Below are 25,407 nucleotides of genomic sequence, written 5' to 3'. Positions count from 1 at the left end.
AGGGAGGGCAGGAGGAGGGCACGAAGGAGGGAGAAAGGAAGCCGGGCAGGTGACTCCGCGCTGGGCTGCTGGGGCTCGGCGGGCGCGGAGCGGGCGGCAGGAGAGCGGCCACCATGCACGTCAATGGGAAGGTGGCTCTGGTCACCGGCGGGGCGCAGGGCATCGGCCGCGCCTTCGTCCAGGCGCTGCTGGGCAAGGGCGCCAAGGTAAGCCCCGGGCAGCGCGTCCTCCCTTTCCCTCGCCTCTGCCTGCAGCCGGCACCCGCGGGCGGGGCGTGGTGGCAGCCCCCGGGGCTCGGCTCGGCTCGGCGGGCGACCTGTCCGTCCGTCCGTCCGCCCGCCCGCGCTCCCGCCAGCCGCTCATCTTCCTCCCGCCCCGCTTAGGTAGCCCTGCTGGACCGCAACTGCGAGGCCGGACAGGAGAGCAAGGCGGCCCTGGACGAGCAGTTCGAAGCGCAGAGGACGCTGTTCATCCAGTGCGACGTGACGGACCAGGAGCAGCTGAAAGGTAGGAGGTGAGCGCTGAGCCGCGCTGCAGAGACGGAGCTCTGCGGGACAGCCTGCTCCCGATCGCGGCTGGCACTGACCCAAAAACGATTTGTTCCTGAACCTGCAGATGGGAAATACTGCTACCAGCATTACTATCATAATTTCCCTTTGTTCCTTGGCACAACAAAGCCAAAGAAGTTAATTCCATTGAGTACTGTGGGTGATATTTTTGCATGAAAGGCTCTGCAGAAGATAATTGCTATTTTATGAGTAATATATATAAACTTTAAAGCTCAGACTTGCTTTTTATGGGGTTTCAGTACAGATTCCAAGCTGCATTCCCTCGTCACAGGAGTAATAAATTCTGTGCTGGGTTGCCGTGCTCTTTACATACAGTGCATTTACTTTCATTGTGTGCTGCCACAGCTGAAAGAAGAACTGGCAAAAACTGGCACACTACTTCATCATGGGGTTAACTATAAGATGATAACATTTCACACACATTTTGCAGATGCATGGAATGGCAGCAGCTTCCCTCATGAATGATTTGCATCTCTGTTTTCACTTAGTGGATAAACAGTGTTCCCTACTGAGTATGATATAACATTGATGTACCTTCACAATATTTCGTAACAGGCACATCACTTCATCAAAGTTTCATTATTAAATGGTACATTCATAGGTAGTGACTCAGATTCAGATTTTGACATCTCTTTTGACAGTGCCCTTTCCCCAGATTCATTTCTGCCATACTAGATGTGAACAGTTTTGGTCTGTTTTCGTTCATTACACTTCACTGGTCACTTTCTCAACAGTGACCATTGAGCATAACCATTTCAGAAAACATTGTTGCTATTCCAGAATTCAGCTGTACTGTTCCAAGATAGCATGATTATTCCTAATTGTATAGCTTTACATTTCCTATTTGTAAGAAAAATGCTGTACTTTAAATCTGGGATCTGCTGTAATCAGCAAAGTTTTTATCAGCTAGGTTGATGATTGACTTTTTCTCCAAGTGGGAGGAGTAAGGAGCAAGAAAAAGCATCCTAGGGGAAGGAATAACATGTGCTGCTGTGTGGGTGTTACTGTGTGCCTTGTCTCCCACACCTCCTCCTTTCTTTAGTGCCAGGCGAGTGCAGGACCAACAGGGTGTGAACCGGGAGCTGGAGTGAGAAGGACAGGTCAGCAAGGGAGTTTTTGGAACCAAGTTAGTAGGAAAAAAGTAATCAGAATAAAATTGGAAGTGGCTCCTGCAAAGAAAAAAGCAAGAACAGACGGCTGCTGCTGCTCATGCCTCTCTGATCATTGCATTAATCCTGCTGCAGGTTTCTTACTCTAAATTTGCAATCATGTCTCACAATCCTTTGGGAATTCTGACCTGGTTTTGATGTTGTTTTATTTTCATATTTTTCCACTTGCAATTGTAAGCTACTACTTCACAAATTTAGATTAATTTCACATTTAGGGCTTAAAGGTTTCATCAGAGGAATCAAGTCCTGTACTTTATGTTAAAGGTCATGTGTGTGAATGAAGTTCCATTTTTTTTTTAACTCTAGCCCTCCCTAGCAGTAGGAAGAAAGTCCCAGTACTAGAACTAATATTTCTAAGTACAAGAGGCTTATGGGCAAGAAATCATCTGCTTAATCTGCTTTCAAGTCTTGCCTGAACTTTTTTCTCTGGTGGTTCTTTCACCTAATCCCCCCTATCTCATCCCACTTTTGAAAAATCACCATACTTACTATTGCCTTCCAGGGACATTTAAGAAGCTCACATATAACTGGTGTTTGTGCTGACTTTGCATTGTTTTTCTTACCTTTCCTTTAAAATGAATCCTTCTCTTAATTTTTCCTTCCCCACTCAATATTTCAAACAAACATCTGATTTTAATTTTTTATAATTCCATAAGCACTAATTAATGTGCAGTGCAAACACAGAATTAGTCTACGTTTGAAGAGGGAAGAATAAATCAGCTTATACTGATGTGTAGATGACAACTTCACTAAGAATTTACAAGAAAATTCTTCCTTTTGTGGGTAGGTGATAGATGGGATTACTGTAGGCAGATAAACTTTTACCAGAAATATTCCAAACACAGATATGCAAAAACATTTGGTCTTTTCTCAAAATGTAAAATAGAAAACTACAATTAGTGAAGTCTGTGTAAGTTTAATTAAAAAATCATTGGCAAAATAACTATTATCCATGGTGGTTTTTGAAGATTCTAATTCTTAACAGAATCTTCAGAAACATCTTTCTTAGATAAGATGTTATTTAGAGAGGACTTAAAAGGGAATTAGCCAGTTTCCAAAATTTGAAAGATAAATAAGGAACCAAATTGTATTTATTTTACTCATTCAAAATAAGTTAAATACTCAGTTCTGCTTTTAATAAAGCTAAAGGTTTTCATTTCAGCCCTTGATGATGCAGAATTGGAAAGATAAGTGACTGAAGAGTTGAGAAATCAGAGAATGAATTGGCAACTAACAAAAGAAAAAAAGGGAGAGAGGCCAAACCAGAAGATTTATTAATATTACAATATTCTAGTATAGAATAAGAATATTAGAAAGACCTGTACAATAAAGGCAGCTGGACAAATAAAACCTGTTCCATCAGCTGCCCAGCTCTTGTTTTGATCACAAGATGATGATCATGATGGACCTGAAGCATTGAGGCAAAGAAAAGGCTGGTGCAGGAAAAGCTTTGTAAACGCCTGCAACTGCTGCAGAAAAAGGTAGATGTCTTCAAGCTGATGCTGTGCACCCGATTGACATGAAGGGCCGAGCACTAAGGACCAGAGAAGGAAGATGCTCCTGGGACCACCTTTCAGTGAAGTAATTTCATCAAGGCCTACCGAGCGCAATTTTTGTGTACCTGAAATACTGTTGATTTTGAGTCAAATACCAAACAATGTTTTTTAAAATAATATTGGGGATGTGGTGTCTTGGTTTACATAATAGTAAACATTTAGTGATGAGGAACAATATTTGGAGGGGAAAACAAGCAATTATATATATACATGTCAGAAAATATCCTCAGTTCTGGAACATCTTAGTCTGGAATGAACATCTGGAAGTCATCTCATCCATCTTGTCAAAGCAGAGCCAGGCTTGAGAAGCTTGCTCCTCATTATGACATCATCATGTTTTTCCATACACATCTTTTATCTCAGTTCTAACACTGTCACCTGGGAAAACACAGTGTCACTGTGGAAGTTTCCAAGTTCTCATTTTGAAATTCTTCGGAAGACAAGTCACTATTTTTATCCTCAGAAAAAAAAAGGAAGATTTCAATTTGAGAATATATTATTAAAGTTACCTCACAAGTAGGATATATAGCAACTTAACCATAAATAGATACATCTAAACAAGAATCGTGATTAATTATTAGTAGTTGAAATATTCATGTCAGTTATTCATTAAATAAAAACTGTGTTCTTAGGTTAAATTTGGACTGAATTAAGAAAATTTTTCTGAACACTTGATGCTTTTGCTTTTCATTCAAAATAGACAGTATCAAATCTTGACTTTACTAGCTATACCAAACTGCTACAAATCAAACTATAAATGCTTAATGTATATAATTGGGGTGCCAAACATCCTACCTATTACAAATGTATAAGTGCTAAGAACTTACAGCTCCTGTTATCAAACTGAATGAAAAGGCAATGATGTTATCTTAATCCTTCCACTTTCCCTAAATTTATCTAATGTTAGTGCATGTTAGATAAAGTATTTAATTGCATGTTGCTCATTTAATGTTTAAGAAAATAATGAAGACATTCTGGTAGACTAATAAGCCATTCATTTTTATACATGCATTGTATTTTTATATATTACTTTCCAAAGTTCTAAGAAATGTCACTCTTGGATCTCCTATAGGTGCTTTCAAAAAAGTAATTGAACATTTTGGAAGACTGGACATTGTGGTTAATAATGCTGGAGTGAACAATGAGAAGGACTGGGAAAGCACTATACAAGTTAACTTGGTAAGCATTATCTCTTTTCTCCTGTTCTGTATTTCAGTATTTAATGTTGGAATACAGTGAACAGCCTGTGGCTTGTACAGATTTTCCAGATGACAGAACATTAATTATTGGATTGCTAAGTACAGCTATTGAAACAATCACCACATAACTGAGTGTGTGGTGGATCCCTAAAATTGTCTAACCAAGATATACAGCACTGTGTAGAGGTGCTTGCATTATCTATCACCAAACATTCCCTTTCTAGAAAATCCAATTGATTCCCAGATAGGTGTAAGAATTGACTGCTCAAGGCAGTAGACCTGCATCTACAGTAGGCCAGTCTGTTTATATGAATGTTTTAGAACATTTTAGTTACTTGCGAGACTCAGCTGGCCTTTATTAGAGTTGCCATTTGTTCGGTGAATTTGTTCAGCCAAGACCTCCACACTTTGCTCACCAACCATGCCAGCATAAAATCTGAGTTTTAACACAGGCCATTTCACCATCATCACTTGTAGGAGCACACTACTTAAGGGCACTTACTCCCTAAAATCCAGTACATTCAACAAGCCTGGAAAATTTAATTTTCAAACGGTTACCACTTCTTTGATATTATCTGGTATCTCATCAGATGAAACCACAATATCTGTGGGTTTTTTCTCAGCTGAAGAGTTTTTAATTTCAAGTACACCTCTAGGGATATCTCAGCTCCAAGGAATGACCTTTCTAGCATTAACAGAATTTCTAGGTTAATGAAATTCAGCTTGTAGCTTACTGTCTGTGAAGTCCTAATTCAATGATGATTCAACAAGTCACCCCATGATGGTACTTACTGCAAAGAAAGTAGCAATAGGAAGCTTTGAAGAGTAAAATGTGGAGTTTGTTGTGCAACAACAAAGCTCAGAATATGAAAATTACCTGTGTTTTTGTCAAAAATTTTAAGGACAAAGATACCCATCTTTGAATCCTAATGCCTCCAAAAAAACAAATGAACACAATAACTCCAGGACAAATAGCACAAGCTGTATATGAGAGAAGTTACAGAAAAATTAATGAGAAAATTGGTACATGGAAAAAAAAATTAAGTTTCATAACACCTTTCTCTTGGGTTTCTTTGTATCTATCCCTTACATATTCATCAAGATTTAAGTACATATATTTCTTTCTCTTTATTTAATTTCTAAAATGTTCCAAAAAATTTAAACATTAGGAAACTTCATATTGTGAATTAACAGTAGTTTGTCATCCTCAGTGATAGGCAGCATCTTAGTACCTCTAAGTACGATCCCTTGAGTGTAAAAGAAGACTGTGTTCTAGATTACTTATTTATTTTTACTTTTGTGCCTGATTTTAACACAGGATATAAGTTAATGTAGATAGCCATCCACCTGTCAAATTTGCAAGTACAGATAATTAGTCATCACTGGAAATAATGAAGGCCATGTGAGAAATATGTTTGACTGTGATGCTTGCTGTCAAGGTAAATATTCTCATTTAGCGTGATGTCTTAGTAGTTTTTTGATGTCAAGAGCTTCAAACAAATGATGTTGAGAACCTCCTCCTACTGCATTGCAGAAGACACCAAGCTGGGAGGGGGGTTGATCTGCTGAGGGATCAGAAGGCTCTGTAAAGGCTCTGTAGATGTGAACAGGCTGGATTGATGGGCCAAGGCCACTTGTCTGAGCTGCAATAAGGTGAAGTGCCGAGTCCTGCACTTTGGTCACGACACCCCCCTGCGTCGCGCAGGCTTGGGGCGGAGTGGCTGAGAAGGTGCCCGTTGGGAAAAGGCCTGGGGGTGCTGGTCTGCAGCAGCTGAAAGTGAGCCAGCCGTGCCCAGGTGGCCAGGGAGGCCAGTGGCACCCTGGTCTGCGTCAGCAGTAGTGTGGCCAGCGGGAGCAGGGCGGGGATTGTCTCTCTCTAGTCAGCCCTGGTGAGACTGCACCTCAAATCCCACATTCAGTTTGGGCCCCTTGCTACAAGTAAGGCACTGAGGTGCTGGAGCGTGCCCAGAAAAGGGCAACAAAGCAGAGAAGAGTCTTATGAGGAGCAGCTGAGGAAGATGAGGTTGTTTAGCCTGGAGAAAAGGAGGCTCACAGGAGCCTTATTAGCCTCTACAATCATCTGAATGGAGGGTTGTAAGGAGGTGGGGAACAGCCTCCTCTTCCAGGTTAGAAGTGATAGGACGAGAGAAAATGGTCAGAAGGGCTGGGGAAGCTTTAGATTGGATATGAGGAGAGATTTCTTCACCAAAAGGGTTTTCAAGCACTGGAACAGGCTGCACAGGAAAGTGGCTGACTCACCATCCCTGGAGGTATTTAAAAGGCCTATAGATGTGGTACTTGGGGTCGTGGTTTAGTGGTGGATTTGGCAGTGCTGGGCTGAGTTATATTTGATGATTTTTAATGTTCTTTTCTAATCTAAACAATTCTATGATTCTATTTTTCTTTTTTCTTTTTAAAAGTAATTGAGCAGAAGCAGACCATAAGTGGTCTCAAGTAGCAGAAAATCTGCAATCCAAGTTTTAGAAACCTGCATGCTTAACTATCAAATTAGTCCCCTATTTTGTTCTCCTAAGGGAATATTTTGAAGTTTATACATTATTATGTATAAATAATAAGTTCACCATAAATGTCCTAATGACCTAATACAGAGTTGAATGTTGAAAAAATTCATGAATACATGGTGGTGACTGAAAGAACATCTAAAATGTTCAAACACAGTAGAATTACAGTTATGTGGGTTAAATCAAAGCTACTCTAAGATCCAAATATCTCCATTCACCTATTGATTTGATTATTCTTTCCCTGTCTAACACCAAGTCAACTTACCTCCGTAAGCATTTCTATCTAGTTACTGTACTTTCTGTAAAACAATATATGTGCTTTGTACTTTCTGGTTTTTTAATTATAACAAAAAAAAAAATAGCTGATGCATGTAATATCTTGTATGGGTTAATTCTATAAAATATTTTTCTGTTTCTTGTAGAAAGGAGCAAAATATATATGAAATACATTCTTTTAAAATGTCTTGATTTCCCTCTTGTAGGATAGTTTAAGTATTCTTTATTTTATTTCTAAGAACAGAAACAGCTTCTATAGCCACCATATGTGTGATACACATCATGCACATATTTTTTTATTTTCAAAGGGGAAAAAAAATCTAGACGCCAGTCGTTGTCTTAGTGATTTCATTTATATATTGATATAACAAATATTCCCTGCCCCAGTTTAAAGTACAAAGTACAAAAGTAGAGCAATACAGAGCAAGATAAATCAGAACAAACACATCTGGGGTGTGTTCTTTATGGCTAAAACAGTTCACAGAACCGGTTGGTCTTCAGGAACGTTTTTATAGGAGTGTAAGGAAGTTCTGGTAGTACTGCTTGAGAAAGCATGAAGAAGAAGGTTCAAAGAGTGGGACTTAATTTGGAAGGAAAATGGAGTAAAATGCAATTCTTACTGTTTTCCATTACAGTTTCCTGAGAGCAAGAAAAGACAACTTGATAAAGCCAGGGAAGGGGTGTAGGAAGGAGTAGTGACTACTAAAATGATATTTCTATTGCAATGCTTTCCACCATTTTGCTACATTTTGTGCTAAACATCCACCTTTCATTATTTTATTAATACATATATTTTTTTTACCTAAGTAGTCCAGCAATGCCATCTATTCCTCACCTCAAAACTCCAAATCTCAGGGTGTTTACTTGATTGATATCAGCTTGATCATCAGAAGCTTCAACCAGTGAAACTCATACAAGGATACACTCTTGTTATTATGGCACATAAAAAAATGAGCTTGGCAACCATACAAGAGTTCCATTTTAAAGAGATATTACCAGGGTAGTTTCAGCAGTCTGTCACACACACATATTTGTGTACAGAGTAGCACGAGAGTGTATAACACATAAATTCTTATTGAGGGTTGTACCTCCATCATGACAGTCTTTATTGCATTCATAAAATTTTTACCTAAGGGATCCAGAAATTTTATAATCTGACTTTTTTTTTATTCTTCCAATCCCTAAAACAAGAAAAAGACCCACATCTTTATGAGCCTTGAACATGTATGCTGTTTAAACACAACTGGGTGTTCTAAGAAGCTTCAATAATTTCATCTTGTTTTGATGTGGCTTTCTGGAACCACTGTAATTAGAGTGTCCACTATAATTACAGTGTCTTTTGGCATTACCAATGCACTTAGCACATTTTATACTAAAGACAATCCCCCAAATTACACACAGAATTTCTTTTTATGCTCATGTCAGAGGTTTCTGAAAACTGACATAGGTTGCAGTATACAGTTAAATGTAGCAGTACTAGTATCACCTATGCTTTCATTTTAAATATTACCTGAATCAAAAGTTTAGAAGTACTTTTTGTGACATTTTGACCACCTTACTGTTTTATTATGGCAAAAAGTTAATTTTGTATATGTACTTAAACCAATTCCCCAAATGAAAATATGAAAAAATTGAAAGCAAAATCACAACTATCCTCTGTTTATGTAATAATGTTGCAGTTTTAACACATTCTGGCAAAACTTTAAATTTCAGGCCAGAACCTGAGCACATCAAAACACCCCAGTCATATGGGATTCAATTATTTAAGTGTTGTCCAGAAGTAAGTAGAATTCAAATGCACACATAAAGTTTTTTCAGATGCACGACAGTCTCACATTACTTGGCAAAATGTAGAAATATGCAACAATTCTAAGTTTTTACATTTTTCATGAGTTTGCATGATTTATTTCCAGAAGTGACAGAAGTAGCAAATTTCCATGAATTTAGAGAAGTCCTTTACTAAAATGAAGTCTACCAACATCAAAATCCTTAGATTGGAACTACAGAGAAGATAATGCACCACTGTATATTTATGTGTGACTCTGTTCAATACGGCTCATGGTGAAATACATGTTCCAGAAACTAGCAAACCATGCAAATTCATTGTTTGCTTATCAGTAAGGACCTGTTTCTCAGAAGGCCAATTAATGTTTTAACAGAAGACAGAAGGGTAACTAAGCAAACATCAGAAGTGTTTCATTGAATTTATTTTTGTGACAACAGCATCATGATCATCACAAGGCTGTTCCACTGTGCCGGCTATAAATGGGAGCATGCTGCAACCTTCTTCTGGCCCATACACCTTGCTGTCCTTTCCCAGCATACCAGGAGAAAAGAGAAGGGCTGAACTTCCATCCCAAAGTAACGTAACCTGGACACATAGCTGGATTAAGCGGTTGGAAATAACCACTAGGTCCCACAACAGTGACAAAGGCAAGCATCATTTCTCAGTGCCAGCAACAGAAACAAACCAAAACAAGCAGTGCTATCTGTAGTAGATGAAATGGCATAGATGGCTGGTTTACTGTTAACCAGTGGCTACTGGCTACCTCAGTGGCTTATTTGCCTGTTCATCAGCATAATTTGATGTCAGAAGACTAAGGGGAGATGTGGCCAAAAAATGAAAAGTGACACCTTGACATTAATATACAAGAATCAGTCCTCTAAGTACATAATGAAGCCTCTAGGTATAATTTTTTTTGCTGTTTATATTGTTCTAGGAAGGACATAGTTACTTACCTTAATAGCACAGTAAGTCAATGATTTTTTAGCTTATGGTTTTAATGTATGTTTACAGTAACCAGTGTTGAAGTATAATGAAAAGCAAAGGTTTCAAACTAAGAACAAGACCAGCTATCAAAATTGAATACTATTCCTATGTCCTTCAGGAATGTGGAGGTGTATTGAACAGGGGAAGTGGATTAAAGGAATCTGCACCACGAAAAGCTAAAGCATAGTGTTTCATTCCCACCTTTTAAAAGAGCTATTGATTTATAGCAAATAATCTAATCGTGCTATATATTCCTTTCTCCTTTCTACCTCTTCCTCTCTAGACTTCTTGTTTTCCACATTTTGAGTTGGAAATTCATACTCAAGAGCTTAAAATATAATTTCATATAGCAATCAAACTAACCTATACATAGTAATGCCAAGGAACTTGCATGCTTGCTCCAGCTTGTCCATATCCTAGAAAATCTACTGAAGAAAATTAGTCCCACCTTCCTTTCCAACATCAAATGCTAAAATTTTCCATGGATATCACAAGCACCCCTTTTAGTTTCAGAATTTTGAAGCTCATCTTACACAGTTCACAAAGTACTTTAAAATGTTTCCTTTTAGATAGTCATTGATTTACAACCTCACTCTTTGAAAGGCAAATGATCTTGGGTCAAATTCCAGCTCTGTGCTAACCTGCGTTATGAAACCACAAGTTAGTGGCTCTTTCATTTTTATTCAGTACCCCAAGCACTGAAATATCCTAGTTCAGGAGCCTACATAAAATGTTATGACTGATTACTATTTTGTTTTCTCAAAGGAATTCATATTACCATATCATCTTGATATCAATATAGTGCTCATCTTCAGCACAGAAGATGCTGATGTATTTTCTCAGCATGAAGCACCAGATGTATCTGACAAGTGGTGGCAAGCAAAACCTTATTAAATAGGTGTGAGAAACTATGTCGGTTGGAACAGCTGCCCTGAAACACTAGGAAAAAAAGCACTGTGTACTCAGTTACTTTCAAAGCAATTGTCACTTGAAAATGATGATGATTAATGATGTCCTGGGCACCATCACCAAAAAAAATCTTTTTTTTTTTAACAGATAAATCTTAAATGAAACACTAAGTATAAAAACTGACAGATATAATGTTGGAATACAAAAACATTGTACACATTGGCTGACATTGGTTCCTAAAGGTGGAAAAAATTATTTAGCACTCTACTGAAGACGCTGAGCCTAATTAGAATCAGAATTTCAATATATGATTATTTGATTATTTTTTTTAGAATGATAGAATAAAATCTATACCGTCAAAGGACACATAGAAATTTGAAGAATCAAAGATTTTGTAAGTTTTAGTTCTGATTTTGACACTGGCAACTAAATTGCTATTTAAGAAATCATTAAATAAGTGACTGATTACAGACACCTTATTCTCAAAAGCAACTGCAAATATTTTAAGTATTTGCACAGTTATTTTGCAATGTTTACCATGATGTCAGATACCATATTGGGTTTATTACTGTATGATACTTCAGCACGTCTGATCTCCTCTAATTTAAATCTGTAATTTATGTAACATAATGCTATGACATATTCCCACACTCACCACTTTAACTTTATTTAAAAGAATCCTAAATTTTCTGCTGGCAGTTGAAGAGTAAAATTGCCTCCCTTGAGAGCATGCTCAGGCCTCCAGCACACCTTAATGGCCTGTCCTCATGATGTGCTGTAGTAAAACACTGTGTTTTGGTTAGAAAATAAACAGCAGTGTTGCTGGGATATCATGCTTTTCAATATCTAGAAGAACAGTAATTTAAATTATTTTCTGACTTCAAGGATACTAGTTTTTCATAGCCAGGTTTAAAAAAAAAAAAAAGAAAAATAATTAAGAGTCAGCTGTATCAATTTTTGATTTATCTACATTTAGTTACAAAGCTGACTACTTTGATACTCTTTTTTCTTGACATATTTATGAAAAATATCCCTTGAGTTAAATGCAGTTGTAAACAATGGAATCATTAAAAAAATTAGCTCTAAAATGCCTTCCTGTACAAAGTCTCCTAGCATATTTTCATCTTAAGCTGGGTCAGACAGTTTTTTTATTAGGTAATTTTAAATTAAACTTTCCCAGAATTTTTATTTAATAGATAATCTATAAATTATTATTGGTCAAGAACCATTGATTGAAATATTAGGCTTAAACGTATGATAGGGGAACTGCAGTCTGAAAATACTTTTAGTTTCTTTCATTTAATTGAAAGGAAATGACAGATATTTTCATCATAACCTGAAACCATAAAACTGCATTCAGAAAACATAAATTTTGAAAGGATTGGAGAGAGGTGGATTCTTTCAAGAGAATGGGAAATCCAACCCACAATACAAGAAAAGTGCCATCTGCTGAGAGTGCAGGCAGGTTCTTCTCACGCTGGGTACGTGCTTCAGAGTTTACCTGCAAAATAATTCTGTATTTTATCAGCCCAAACATCATATTAGTCATTCGACCCAAGATCAGCCACACTCAGTGAGGTTTTTGCAAGGATCACAGGTAAGGATTACATGGCTATAGCTGGTGAAAGGGGCAATATCCAGGTGGAGGTCTGCATTTCTCTTGAAGACCACCTCTCACAATGCCTTTGTGTAAAGGAGAACATGCCTCCAGCCTCGTGAAGAAGTACTAAGTTAATGGATTCGAGAGGGAGGAAAAGAAAAATACAGAATAGCCAAGCTGTGAATAGCCAAGCTACCCACTTTTCTCTTGGTTTATAATTGTGGTTTGGCCAAGGACTCATCTAGCTCCATTATCTCTGAATTAGAAGGAATTGAAAAGCCTTCAAGGAGCCCCAAGCTACTTCATTCTTCAACTGATTTATTTTGTCTAATCATCTTAAATGGAATTCTCCTTTTCTGCTCAGCAGGCTGAGCCACTGCTCCAGGGCATGACAGGACCTGCACCTGCTCTCCAAAGACAACATTAACATTAACCCCTTTCTTCCTCAAATATCTTCTGTACAGCCTCTCATACATATATATATATATATTAGAAAAAACACACTCCACTCTTAAGTCCAAATCTAATTTTGGTTGAGGTGCCAATAAGTTTATGTTCAGAATAAGTATATCTTATAGCAACACTACTGTACATTAACAATCTTGGTTTAAATAAATCAAATTTATATGTGACAATTAAACAGCATTAGGTCAACCTTTATAACGACTCTTCTACTTTCCAGGACATGCAAAAGAAATCTGATTTAATCTGGTATGCAACAAGGTATTGAAGACAATTCTTTGGAAAGTTTCTGCTAAAGAATTTAATCAACAGCATCCTTTTTAAATTAATCAAAATAATTCTTAAAAAATGATCGCTTAAAAAAGACTTTCCAGGAAAAAAAAAAAAGTAATTTTTTCTTTAAGAAAAATTTAAAATATTATTTCAGAATTTTGAAATATTCATATTTTGTGAAGTTTTACACTATTCCAGGAATGAGATATTCTGAAAATATATTATAGAAAAATATCTCATTAAGCACTGAAACTATAGAAAATGAGAAAAAATGATTAATTATCAAGATTCCAAAGCAAACTTGGTAATGAGGTCTCAGGTTGTTGTAACTCTGTCAATGGGCAGCCTCACGTTAATTAAAAAATAAACCAGTGATATTAATAAAGTCGGACGTGCACTCTTCCAAATCTGATTCCTATTAAAACCAGAAAAGCATGAAGGATAACTGAAAATGAATTAGAAGTACTACTTTATATTTTGTAACATTCGTGTCTAAAAATATCAGCTAATGAAAACGAAACATAATCTCCAGATTATTCCAATTTTGCTTTGGGAATTTAGATAGTGACAGAAAAATAGTTAACATTCTGATTTTAAAAGCTTTTCTCTTTCTTCCCCCAGTTTTTCCAGTCACTATCTATTAGGTTTTAGCCAAATACAGATTCTTGACTCTGGTTTTCTTAAGGGAAATTTCTGTCTCCATTATTCTGCAGACCTTCTCTCGTCAAAAATATTGAAATAATCATGCACACTTCACCTTTTGGACATCTTAATTTATTTGGGTCAATAAATAGCACTAAACAATCACAAATGAAGTTCTCATTTAAAAGCTGAAATGATATTTCCAAAAGACTAAAAGTGTGTCTCAGTGTATTTGTCCATTTTAAGGAGAAATTTGGGAAATAGTTATGGAACTCATCACTAATGCAGTAAATTTAGAGAAATTTACATTTCTCTAAAGTTGTTGTTTTCCACCAGGAACCATGTCTGCTGCCTTTTTCTTACTATTCATTTCACTCTCAGGTAAAGTGACTTTCTGGGAAAACCCTCTCATGATTTCCCCAGCAGGCTGGTGACCCAAGGCTTGGTGTGTCTGTGGACATCTCAGTTTAAAAGTCTGAAGCTCAGTGAGAGGAATCTCGGCAGAATTTCTGACTGCAGTAGGGTTCAAAAACAGATTTTAAGGAATCAAAATGATACATTCAGGTCTCAGAAATTTTTTTCCTTGAAGTTCTGTTTTTTAAAAAAATAAATGTTTGTAAAAATCACAGCTAAGATTATGCTAACAACATCTCACATCTCTTAGCACACCCTTTTTACCTTCGCTGTATTTGCCTGTGTGGGCGTTCATTTGAGAGGAATGGTAAAACTCCTTTAACTTTAGTCAGAAAACAGTACACATTCTTAATATCTTGGGACCAGAACTATATCATGGTACTTTATCCTAAAAAGTGTGAATTTCTTTTGACTTGAGCCTAATTTAGTTTAGAGTGTTAATGTTATCTTCAGATACAGTCAGTGCATTTTTTTATAATATAGAACAGGCTATCTCAACAAAAACAATGGGATTTAGATCAGTTCATCTGCCACTTATATTTTTAGATAAGGTATGTGTTTCTTCGTTAAATTATTTACTTACTCTTTGTTTCATTTCCTTCACAGCTCTTATTTCACATTTCAATATTTTAGCTTGTTTTTTTATATCTTATTGAGAGAAATAAGTAAACTGCTATTACTTCTATCTGTTGCAATTGTGTTTCTGAAGTTACTGAGTTACAATACTGTGAAGTGTCTCTGCGTCTCTTATTTATACTTTAAAAACTTCAAAGTGTAAGTAAGATCACTGGTAAAGCAGTACAGGTTCTAAGCACCACAATAAAAGCAAGTTCCAGTTTGTAGAAGCACAATAGATATTTTGAATAACATCAATAATTCAGTAAAATATTTTGAATCGTTTCAAATAATCTTTGAGCATCTTCAATACTTCCTTCATCTTTATACCAGACATCTGTGATCAGAGGAACCTACCTTGGCATAGAATACATGAAAAAAGGAAATGGAGGTGATGGAGGAGTGATCATTAATATGTCATCCTTGGCAGGTGAGAAAATTTTCTGCATAAACAATTTCTGCTGTTTTCTTCTTAAGTAAATGAATCATACTGATCAGTCTTACTTTTTCTTCTTTTTATGGCCCTTTTCTGTTTAGAAATATTTTGAACTGGTTTTCATTGTAGCAATAGCAGGAATATCAAACAACCACAAATTCCATTTGCTTTTTTAGACCAAATTCAATAGAAAAATATCAGTAATTTTCCTAAACTATCAGTCTTGCAGTTAAAACCTTGAGCCTGATGTAAATTCCTCCATTCAACTCCAGAGGAGCACAAATGTAGGAACCTCTAAGGCTAGACTGTATCTAAATAATTAAAGTTTTCACACACCCACTCTGTGTTCCAAGTCCTTTCAGCTGTGATCTACCTGTACTTGAAAAGTCATAAAATTAACACTCATATTAACACTTTCTTTGCTCACTACTTATCTGTTCTATAACTGTATTTCAGTTTCTGTAAATGCTGTCCTGTTGTGTGCAGAATTCTGCACCATTTCCTGTAGATATACTCAATGTTTCAATGACTGGGCTCCCAGCAAAAAAGAACAGCTGAGGGGGAAACTGTTCATGGAGAATGAAGTCACTTGACAACCCTCCTCAAAAATTTTGTGAGGTAGTACTTGCATTCTCTCTTTTTTGTTTGGAGAAGTTGTTCTCTCTTTCTACTGTCAGACTGCCTGTGAAAAATAATACCTGTGCTGCCTGACACTCAGATTGTCAGAGGGGTTTTTTTGTGTCTATGTGGATTACCAAATTGTAACCATTTCATTCCAGGATATTCCTACGTGTTTTACCAATGAAAAGCCAGTTAAGATAGCACCAGCTATAGTGATCTGATTGTGCACAGGTGTGGATGTTCTGAGTAGTTTAAGTTCTCCTGTAGACCTTAGCTTTTGTGATAAAAAGTCCAGTTCACCCTACTGACATAATGCATATGGATCTTGAGGAAAGCATATGACATAATGCATATGGATCCTGATTTAACACATGAACAAAGGGTGAGGGGCTATTCTTAAAAGACTCCATGTACCTTTAAGTCAGCATTTTTCATACTGCCTGACACATTGCCTACTGGTACCAGTAAGTTTATCTCTATAGGCTGAATGGACATTGTATTGGGTCCAAATTAACCTGAAGGAAACTGCTGTTGCAGTGCAGGAGGTCATCAACACAAGTAAAATATTAAACATGTTCACAGAGACACCAATGCCCAAAGCAGTGCTTAAGAAAGGGTAGGGCTAGCAAGTGGTTTGATTCCTTTTCTAACTGGTCTTAAATGAACACAAAATTATTTTGGTTTTAAGACCTAAAAACTTGGCTGTTCTCTTTGTTAAGACAAACAAGAGTTTCTCTGCTTTTTTTGGTTTTACATGGCTGGTGTTTAACAATTGTTTCCAAGGCTGTAAGGAAAAACATACCTTAAAAGCTAACATATACTAATTTTTATTGCTTATTTACTTACTACTGTTTGTGCTTTGTGATTGTAACTCTCCTTTTCAGTCTGAAGGTCTCAGTCCTGCAGTTTATTCCATACATGAAAGACAAACTTCCATTGGCTTGCTTAACATCCCCTTCAAGTGTTTTCTCAGAGCTAGCTTCTGTTGATCATTAAACTGAGCGGTTTTGATCCCCACTGTCCAAGTTCTCTGTAAGAGACAGACAGCAAACCTTCCTATATCTTTTTGAGCAACAAGAAGAGTTGTACATAGTGCTTATGTGAAATTCAATAATATTTCCTTTGCACATTAATTATCTACATTAATATTAATCATTGCATCACCATGAGAATTTTGCCAGTGATTTGGACCAGGGACAGAACCAAGCCTTACAGTATTACATTTCCAAATACACATGGTACTACCAAAATTATTTCTGTGAAGTGGATGCTTAAAAGTTTTAATTCAGCTGGATCAAAGCCAGAGCCTGTCTATCCAGTAATGAGTCTTCCTTTCTTTAGTCTTGACCCCAGACAGGACTTAAAAGAGGGACAGAAATATATGATCACATGCAGCAGGCACTCAACTATGTCTCAAAGCTACAAAATTTAATTTTATTAGATTTGTGCATTTGTATCAAGAAGTAATTCTGCTAAACTGAGATAATGAGAAATGTTTTTTAATTCAAATTTGGCTCCATAAAAACCAGTTTCAATGATTGCAGGTTTTTGCATCATTGAATTAGATGCAAATCCAATTTCAAATTCAAGTATTAAAATGTTCTAAAATTTCTTCTCTAGTAAGCCACACTTTAATTGCATTGAATGGAATAGTTAAAAGCGGCAGAGAAAGCATAAAAAACCTAAATGTAACTCAAGAGGCTGTTTAAGTTATTAAACTTAACATGGTCTTTTACCGTGTGGTGCCTGGAACCTGTAGCATTTTTGCAAAGGATAAAAGGAATTCAAGTATGGCACACACTTTTGTTTTGATGGCTTTTGTATTTTGAAGAAAGTTTTCTGTGAAAATGGATTTATGTCTGTCTGTATTTTAGCGAACAAAAAAAAAGAGTATTTACAGAGGGCTTAAAAAATGTTACAATTTTTTAGCGTAGCATCATGCTACTTTTGTGAGAAGCTGTTCAATGTGTAGTGAATCTGGATACCTTTCTGCTGCAGAGCCATATCAATTTGATTGCACTCAACTTCAAACATTCAGTTTCCTCAAACAGGTGGTTTGCCTTCCCTTTATTGAAAGCTTCAGCCACAAGAAATACTTAAAGCACCCGTCACAGCAAACAAGCTTTTTTAGGACCAGATCCTCTATGTATTACAAGAAATGGTTACAACACCAAGCAAGGACTCTGTCACAGGGATACAGGGCACCAGAAATGTCAATGGCTGTACAACTGAGGCCTTCAGCATCATGACAGAGCTTCTGGTCCCTCCCTTTTGTGAAAAGTAAAATGCTCAGCAGAATCTGCCAGAATGAGGTTAACAAGAATTAGAAGCTATTCCCTTCAGACTTCACAATAAAAAAAACTCATAGAAATGGCACAGCTTAGAAGTTTTTGCTAGGATTTCTGTTGCACCTTTGTTTTGGCACTCAGGAAGACTATAATGATATCATGGGGGCATGCAGAGAGAAAACCAGAAAGTCCAAAGTCCAGCTTAAAACTAAAAAGGCTAATAAATCTTATTCAAAGAAAGGAATTTACTCAAATCTCTGAGGGCAACATGTTCAGTGGGAGAGCATAACAGGGGAAAGATGCTTAATTCTGTGTTTATCAGAGTTCTTTCATTTCATCAAAGTGGAATGAAAGGAAATACTGGTTTCAGCAAAGCCTACTGATACAAATCAAGCTTATTGATAGAATTCTGCACCTCCAGTATTAATTTCTCAGGATGTGGTTTTTGAAACTTGATCATGACAAATAAGGAGTTGTACTGAGACACCTGACACCATATCTTCAATGGTAGAGTGATCTTGACACCTAAAAGGAAAGTAGAATATAAGCAAGGGCAAGAACTGTCTCTCTCAGTCTGCCAGGAGCTGAGAAAAAGAGAACAGAGCAGTTAACATTGGAGCATAGGATTATTCTTTGTCTGCTTGAACTTGTTTTGCTAAACCAAAGAGCATCTTGAGTCATCACAAAGTCATTTTCAATTCACCATGCAGCAACATCTAGAGAGAGAAAAATCTAGCCATAGCAGCACCCCTCTCCTCCCCATCTAAGAGAGATTAAAACCCAAATGTATCACTTGCCAGAAGTACACTGACCCATCACCATCCATTTGAACACCCTCCTCTTCTTCTCCCCATTATTTTGTGCATAATGGTCTCTAGTCTGTTTCACTGCCATTCTCCTGTGCATAAGATAATTAAATATTCGTGGCAGCAGCAAATAGAATCCAGATTTTCTAACAAATGAATGCCCTAACTAATATGTTAGGAACTCATCTCTGCTCTCTGGTTGAATAAATATGTGGGCAGAGCAGACTCAGTGTGACACAGTGGCTCATCATAAAATACTTTAGGAGGGTCCCTGGGACACACCACCAAGACAGGCCCAGCTCTTCCTGGGGTGGGGAAGTGGCTCAGAGCTGGAAAGCCCTCACTGGGGTTCTGAGTACTGAACTCAGGAACAAAAGTGACACAGGACTGTTATTGTTTTATGTGAGGAATGTTAAAATTAGTCTTAGATGCTTTATCCAAAAGTGAGGTGATTTTTTCTTGGTTCTCCACTTCAGCAAAGATATTAATTTCAATTGGGAAAGAACTGGTTTTCAAAAAAAAACCCAAAAATGCTACTAGTTCCTCTCTTCCTGCCTAGTTAGTCCTGCTGTCTTTGGCATTTAATAAAGTCTTTGAACCTTATTCCACCTCATTATTGTGAGCTGTGCCCTTCCTTTGTTTATTTCTTGACTTTGTTTCTCTTCCCTCTCAAGTAAAAGGTAATCTTTCTTACTGTGGTTAAAAAATAAAAATAAAATTACTTCTAAATTCTTCCTCTGTGTTTCCCAGTAGACTTTGTCTGTTTTATTTCTGTTTGCTGCAGTCTGATGAAAATTTCCTTTACTTGAAGCACGTAAAAGTACTTGAGATTTTGGGGTTTTTTTAACATAGTATTGTATTATTTCTAATGTGCCAGTATTCCAATGTTTCCAATAATCTGAGGAATGGTTCATCAAAAGTCAACAAACAGAAGAATATTAAGCATTTGTTGTGATCACAACCCACAGGAGACAGTACAAAAGCCATTTCATAAAGTGAGTTCTTAAGCAGAAGCATAACACATTAGTCCAAGCTAAGGAACAACCAGACAATAGGTTAAGTTCTTCATTTCCCAGTATTGAACAGTGCTGCTTTCACAAGATCATCAAGGTAGCATTTAAATCAAGATAAAACCTTAAAGCTGTCAGGTTGGCAATTAGAGCTTTGGGCTGTCTTATAAAGTTCTTTCCATCAGACAAAACAGATCCCAGCGTTAAGAGCCCATGCAAGTCTGGCACATGTAATTTTTCTGCCAAATCCATACTAAGAGCTAGAGAGTGAATTCTTCATCTCCACTGAGGTAAGTCACACCCCTTCTTGAAAGTATCACCTTAAGATCTGAAGTATGAAAGATTAAAAAAAATGAGTTATTAATTTGGATTATTTCCATTAGAATCAAACATTAAGGCATTAAAATTACTATCCTGTTTTACAATACCACATTCAGGAAAACATTTTATCCTCTAGCTTTCAGACAGGCTGAAGTTTGCTATTCATAAGAGCCTAATTTTCAGGTGGAACCACAGCATCTATTTGGTCCAGTTCAGCTTTCATTGTATATTAGAGATTGCTGGCGTAATTGGCAGAACTGAATATGTGCTTACGGTCTGTCATTTCTTCTTGACTAGCTTTTTGCCATCTACTCAGTCTTACCAGAATTCTTAGTTTTCTTCCAAAACCTCTGTTCTCTTTTCTTTCTCTACAACAAAAATGTTTTGCTTTCCCACTCCGACCATAAAGGTTTACAGTGTTAGCAGAAAATTTTATTTTGCTTCTCCTATTGCTACACTTCCTCCTTGAACACACTGCGAATGACTGCAGGTATCCTGGTCACACATTAGATATCAAAGCCCACCTAAAAGACTTTGCTCCTCAGTATACTTTAAATACTTGATTCATAGATGCTTCAAAAATCTCATTCTTAAGTGTTTTCTTCCAGACTGTGTCTTCTATTTTAAGTCACAGTTCATAGATGCAACTTTTCCTTTTAAAAGTTATGATTCTTTATTACTCTTCTTTTGCCTGCACTTTTTTATTCATCTGTTTTTTTCTTAGCCTATCCCAGATTATGGAATATAATTTACAAATGCCTACTAATCCATTTTGTTGCATCTCTGACACACGTTTTTTACACTGTAGTCCTATACATGTGTTTAAGATAATCATAAAGTAGGAATATGCCATATCTTCATTCAGCTACCTTTTTATTTTAAAGGACTCATGCCTGCTGCCTTCCAGCCTGTGTACTGTGCTACAAAGCACGGTGTCATTGGATTCACACGGTCCTTAGCAGTAAGTATGCATTTCCCAAAAGGGTCTCAGCAGCTCCTGGGGAACATGCTTACATTTTTCATGTTCCTCCTCTATAGCCATACAACTGGAATTAATTTTAGGAAAGAAAACAAAGTGTGTGAAGCAGTGGAGGTTCCCTCCTTTCACAAAGGGAATCCAAAGATGGAATAAGTATGGCATCTGTGTGTTTATGACCAATTTGAAGTTTGGAGAACATGGAAGAAAGATGTTGCAGAGTAACTTAAGGACAGTGAGAGGAGTCCAAAAGCAAAATTCTGGTCCAAGTTTTAAAAATATTTTTTCAGAACCCTGTCCCAGTCATTTCGGTTTCCTTGTTTCTAAGTCAGGTCAATTACTTTTTTAATGATAAATAGGCACTGAAGTGTAAAAGTGTTACTTGAACACATCATTATTTATTCTTACTGACTCTCAATACTCTGAAAATGAAAAATGACACATTCAGGATGGGGCATATCAGATGACCATATTATAAGTTTCAGCCTCTAACTCCAAAACTTTCTAGTTAGATTGAACAAGCAGTGTAATAAAGGAACTTGGAGGGAGAAAATACAATTACACTTTAATAGATTAATGTTAAAGATAATCTGCTCACATAAGATTTCCAGTCTTATTTCCAGAATTAAACACCTGAAATTACACTATCAATTTAATTACATCAATTACACTTTATCCATCTATTTTATGCACCCATCCCCACATAAATAGCTCCTTTTTCAGATTAACATAAAGAGAATAGTCTGGGTAAGTGTTGCATATAATATATCAACAAATCAAGAACATGAAACCTAGTTTCCTGGCTTTGTTTTCTGATTAGAAATATAAATGTCACATCTAAGCTCAAAAGTAAATTAGAGGAAATGCTGTCTTTAAGGAACGTAAGAATGCTGAGGAAAAAAAAGAATAAACATAGTGAACTACAGTATTTACCAGGAAAGGCTGATGTTGGGCAGGTCTGATGCCTTACACCTAGGGCTTCAGTTTCTTGTCTCCCCAGAACAAAAGAGCAGGCTACCATGCCATGAAAATGACTTAGATTATACCTGAAAGAAGTCCATTAAATGTTAAAAGAAATAGAACGCAGTGATTAACAGTTATGGTTATTCTTGGATATATCATGTCTAATTTATCAGTTCTGTGCTACTGCTAAGAAAGTTCATCCAGCTCATCCAGTTCATTCAACTCATACCTGGATGTTGATCAGACTTTGCTACATGCACACTTTGGCAGAACCACAAACAAGGGGTCCTGCCTCTCCCAGAACAACTTGTGCTTCTGTCTTGCATCCTGTTCCTGAGCTGCTTCCTGAAAAAAATCAGTTCACAGGGACTTTCCAGTGGAGATGCTCAGTGATAGATTCATACCTTGGCAGGGACAACAGAGCAAGTAGAAAGGTTTAGCATTACTGTTGTCGGGATAGAGAACATACTGTATTTCTTTTGATGTGAGGAAGGTATCTTAATACAGTATCTTAAAGATTATTTTATTTCTTTCAGAGTTTTTTAATAAAAAAGCTCCTATAAGATCCAGAGCATACATTTGGGAAAACCTTTCTTGTTTTTGCTTAGAAGAGTTATATCATCACCCTAGAACATTGTCAATTACGTGCTAAAGAGCACTAAGAACAAAAAGTATTAGGAAAAAAACCAACTTCATGGGAAGAGTTCTGATTTCTCATAGAATTATTCTCCCGACAAAAGAAATACATTTTTTTTCCAGTAGTCTAGTATGATTACTAGAGAAAACGTGCTTCAAACTTAGTTCTTAAAACAATCAGTAGTAACACAATCTCCTTACTTTGCACGGCTGAAAAGTACTTTGTGGTAAAGGTAAATCTCATTCTTTGAAAATTTGCTTACACAATACTGCCTGAAAATGTTGATGACAAATGCCTGCTACCCCTTTCTCTTTTCTAGTTAGCTGCTAACATGGAAAACTACGGTGTGAGACTGAACACAATTTGTCCAGGATTTGTCAACACACCAATTCTTCAGTCAATAGATAAAGAAGAGAATATGGGACAATACTATTCCTACAAGGATGAGATAAAAAATATGATGCAGTTCTATGGCATAATGGAGTAAGTCAAGTCAGATACAATGGGGGTTTTGCACTTTTTTGACCAAGAACAAGGACACACTTTCAGCAAAATTAAACAAAAGGGAAATACTGCCTCAGATAAAAGACTATCAAATGGGTTATCTGTATAGAAAGAAAAAAAAATGGCAGAGACCTAAGCCTATTTTAAGAGCACCATCTGCACCGTGATATATCCCTTTATGCATTTCCATTTCCCAGCAAAGTTCTAATCAAATTAGCAATTTTAATATCGTTCTTTTAGTTTTTAATAGCCTTTGGTGTTCCCTCATGAATTTGTTTAATCAAACTTGTTGTGAGATATGGGGTATATAATTTGCACAGAATTTTCACAAAATTGTCAGAAGTGAACAAAGATAGAAATCGGACCGTGAACTGACAAAACTGATTAAGAGCACAACAGCAGCCACAATGGATCAGATCAGAGTTACCTGGCCCACTGCAGTCTTGCCAACAAAGGCCAAAAGCAGACAGCTTGGACAGACTGTGAGAACATGGCAAGCATAGTCATACTTTTTAACACTTTCTTAGCTTCTTACAATTAGCTTGCAAGATGCCTCTGCACAAAGGAAACTGTATGACTGTGTTGTTTCACCCATAATTTTCTTTATGTAAAATATTTTGCACCTATTGACCACAGCAAACTGCATGTGAAATTAACCTTTATGCTAATTTGTATGTCAGCTCTGCTACAGAAGCAGGATAAATCAACAGCAAAGAGCTGCAGAGGATTGTGTGAGGATTACTTCTGTCCATTTCCCTGACAGAGAAAAGTTTGATAGGAAGCCCAGTGGCAGATGGATGTCCACAGGCATTTATCAGAAACTAGAGCAAAATAATGATGATTTGTAAAGTAGCCATTTTAGATGTATGTCCTGATTAAAGCGAATACATATCTCTGCTGAAACACTCATACCACCTCTGCTATTCTTCAAAATAAATTTGTTCAAATACCATTTTTTAAATTTTCAGATATATAGATTTACATTGAGTTTCTTGTCCTTTTTACATGTTCTATTATATCATAACTCCGAAATAACTTTTTTTTTCAGCCCATCAATAATTGCTGAAGGATTGATAACAATAATTGAAGATGATACTCTAAATGGAGAAGTTATGAAGATTACAGTATCCCAAGGAATTCATTTTCACCAATATGGCCAAACACCTTTTACATCATCAAAGAGATAAATAATTGTTTTGGGCTAATTACTTTTGGCTTTTCTTAAACAGAAAATTTTTTGAAAAGAGTAATTTCAGGGGAAAAAAAGATGAGTGTTGTTTCTAGATCAGTGACAGTGTTCAAACATTTGCATTCTAATAACAAAGAGATAGATGAGAAAATCTGTTGTGGGAAGATGTTACCACACTATTCTGATTCTGTAAGCGCTATTAACAGTATTTATTTAGTAGAATAAACATACTGCTCTGAAGGGTTCTTTTAATTATTTTTTAGTAGTAGGGGCCTCTTCTTTTTCATTATGGTTGTTCTGATCTACATACTCCAAGCATAGTTTAGTTGATCTGACTTACTTTGTTATTATTTTCACTGTCGTGCCTACTTATTTGCATCTTGAATTCTTCAGACCAGGAATTCAGTTCAGGAATCCAAATCACAAATCTAGCCATAGGGAGTTAAGAATTAACTTTCTCTTATGAAATGTTAAATATGTGCAACTTAATTCGTTGTATATCATAAAAGGAAGTACAGATTTTAAACTTCTTGGATTTTAGATATTTATAAAATATTTCAGAAATATTTTTATTTTCTTTTATAGATATATATATGTGTGAATTTTCTCACTCTGTATATACAAAGAGGAATATTTTGACATTGATTGAAATGTTTGCTTGCCTATTAAATCTTATTTTC

The 25,407-nt window shown here is 36.6% G+C and overlaps 1 protein-coding gene across 1 annotated transcript; it reads left to right on the top strand.

The window, feature by feature from the left end:
- Window positions 1-25,407, top strand: HPGD (15-hydroxyprostaglandin dehydrogenase). The gene is made up of 7 exons (XM_059470380.1): window positions 1-206; window positions 384-507; window positions 4,367-4,473; window positions 15,310-15,406; window positions 21,343-21,419; window positions 23,354-23,517; window positions 24,587-25,407. Exons 1-7 carry the CDS (start codon window positions 114-116, stop codon window positions 24,723-24,725), a joined length of 801 nt encoding a protein of 266 aa, XP_059326363.1. The 5' UTR covers window positions 1-113; the 3' UTR covers window positions 24,726-25,407.

This window comes from Ammospiza nelsoni, chromosome 4 (genome assembly GCF_027579445.1).
Source record: "Ammospiza nelsoni isolate bAmmNel1 chromosome 4, bAmmNel1.pri, whole genome shotgun sequence".
Classification (NCBI taxonomy): domain Eukaryota; kingdom Metazoa; phylum Chordata; class Aves; order Passeriformes; family Passerellidae; genus Ammospiza; species Ammospiza nelsoni.
Note: the sequence above shows the minus strand (reverse complement) of the source record. Positions and strands in the feature narration are given on the sequence as shown.

Bases quoted from the DNA above. Each gene is read 5' to 3' on its own strand.
- HPGD (XM_059470380.1), top strand. From the start codon at position 114: ATGCACGTCAATGGGAAGGTGGCTCTGGTCACCGGCGGGGCGCAGGGC. The intron at 207-383 runs GTAAGCCCCGGG...CGCCCCGCTTAG, and splicing joins TGCTGGGCAAGGGCGCCAAG to GTAGCCCTGCTGGACCGCAA. The intron at 4,474-15,309 runs GTAAGCATTATC...TCTTTATACCAG, and splicing joins GCACTATACAAGTTAACTTG to ACATCTGTGATCAGAGGAAC.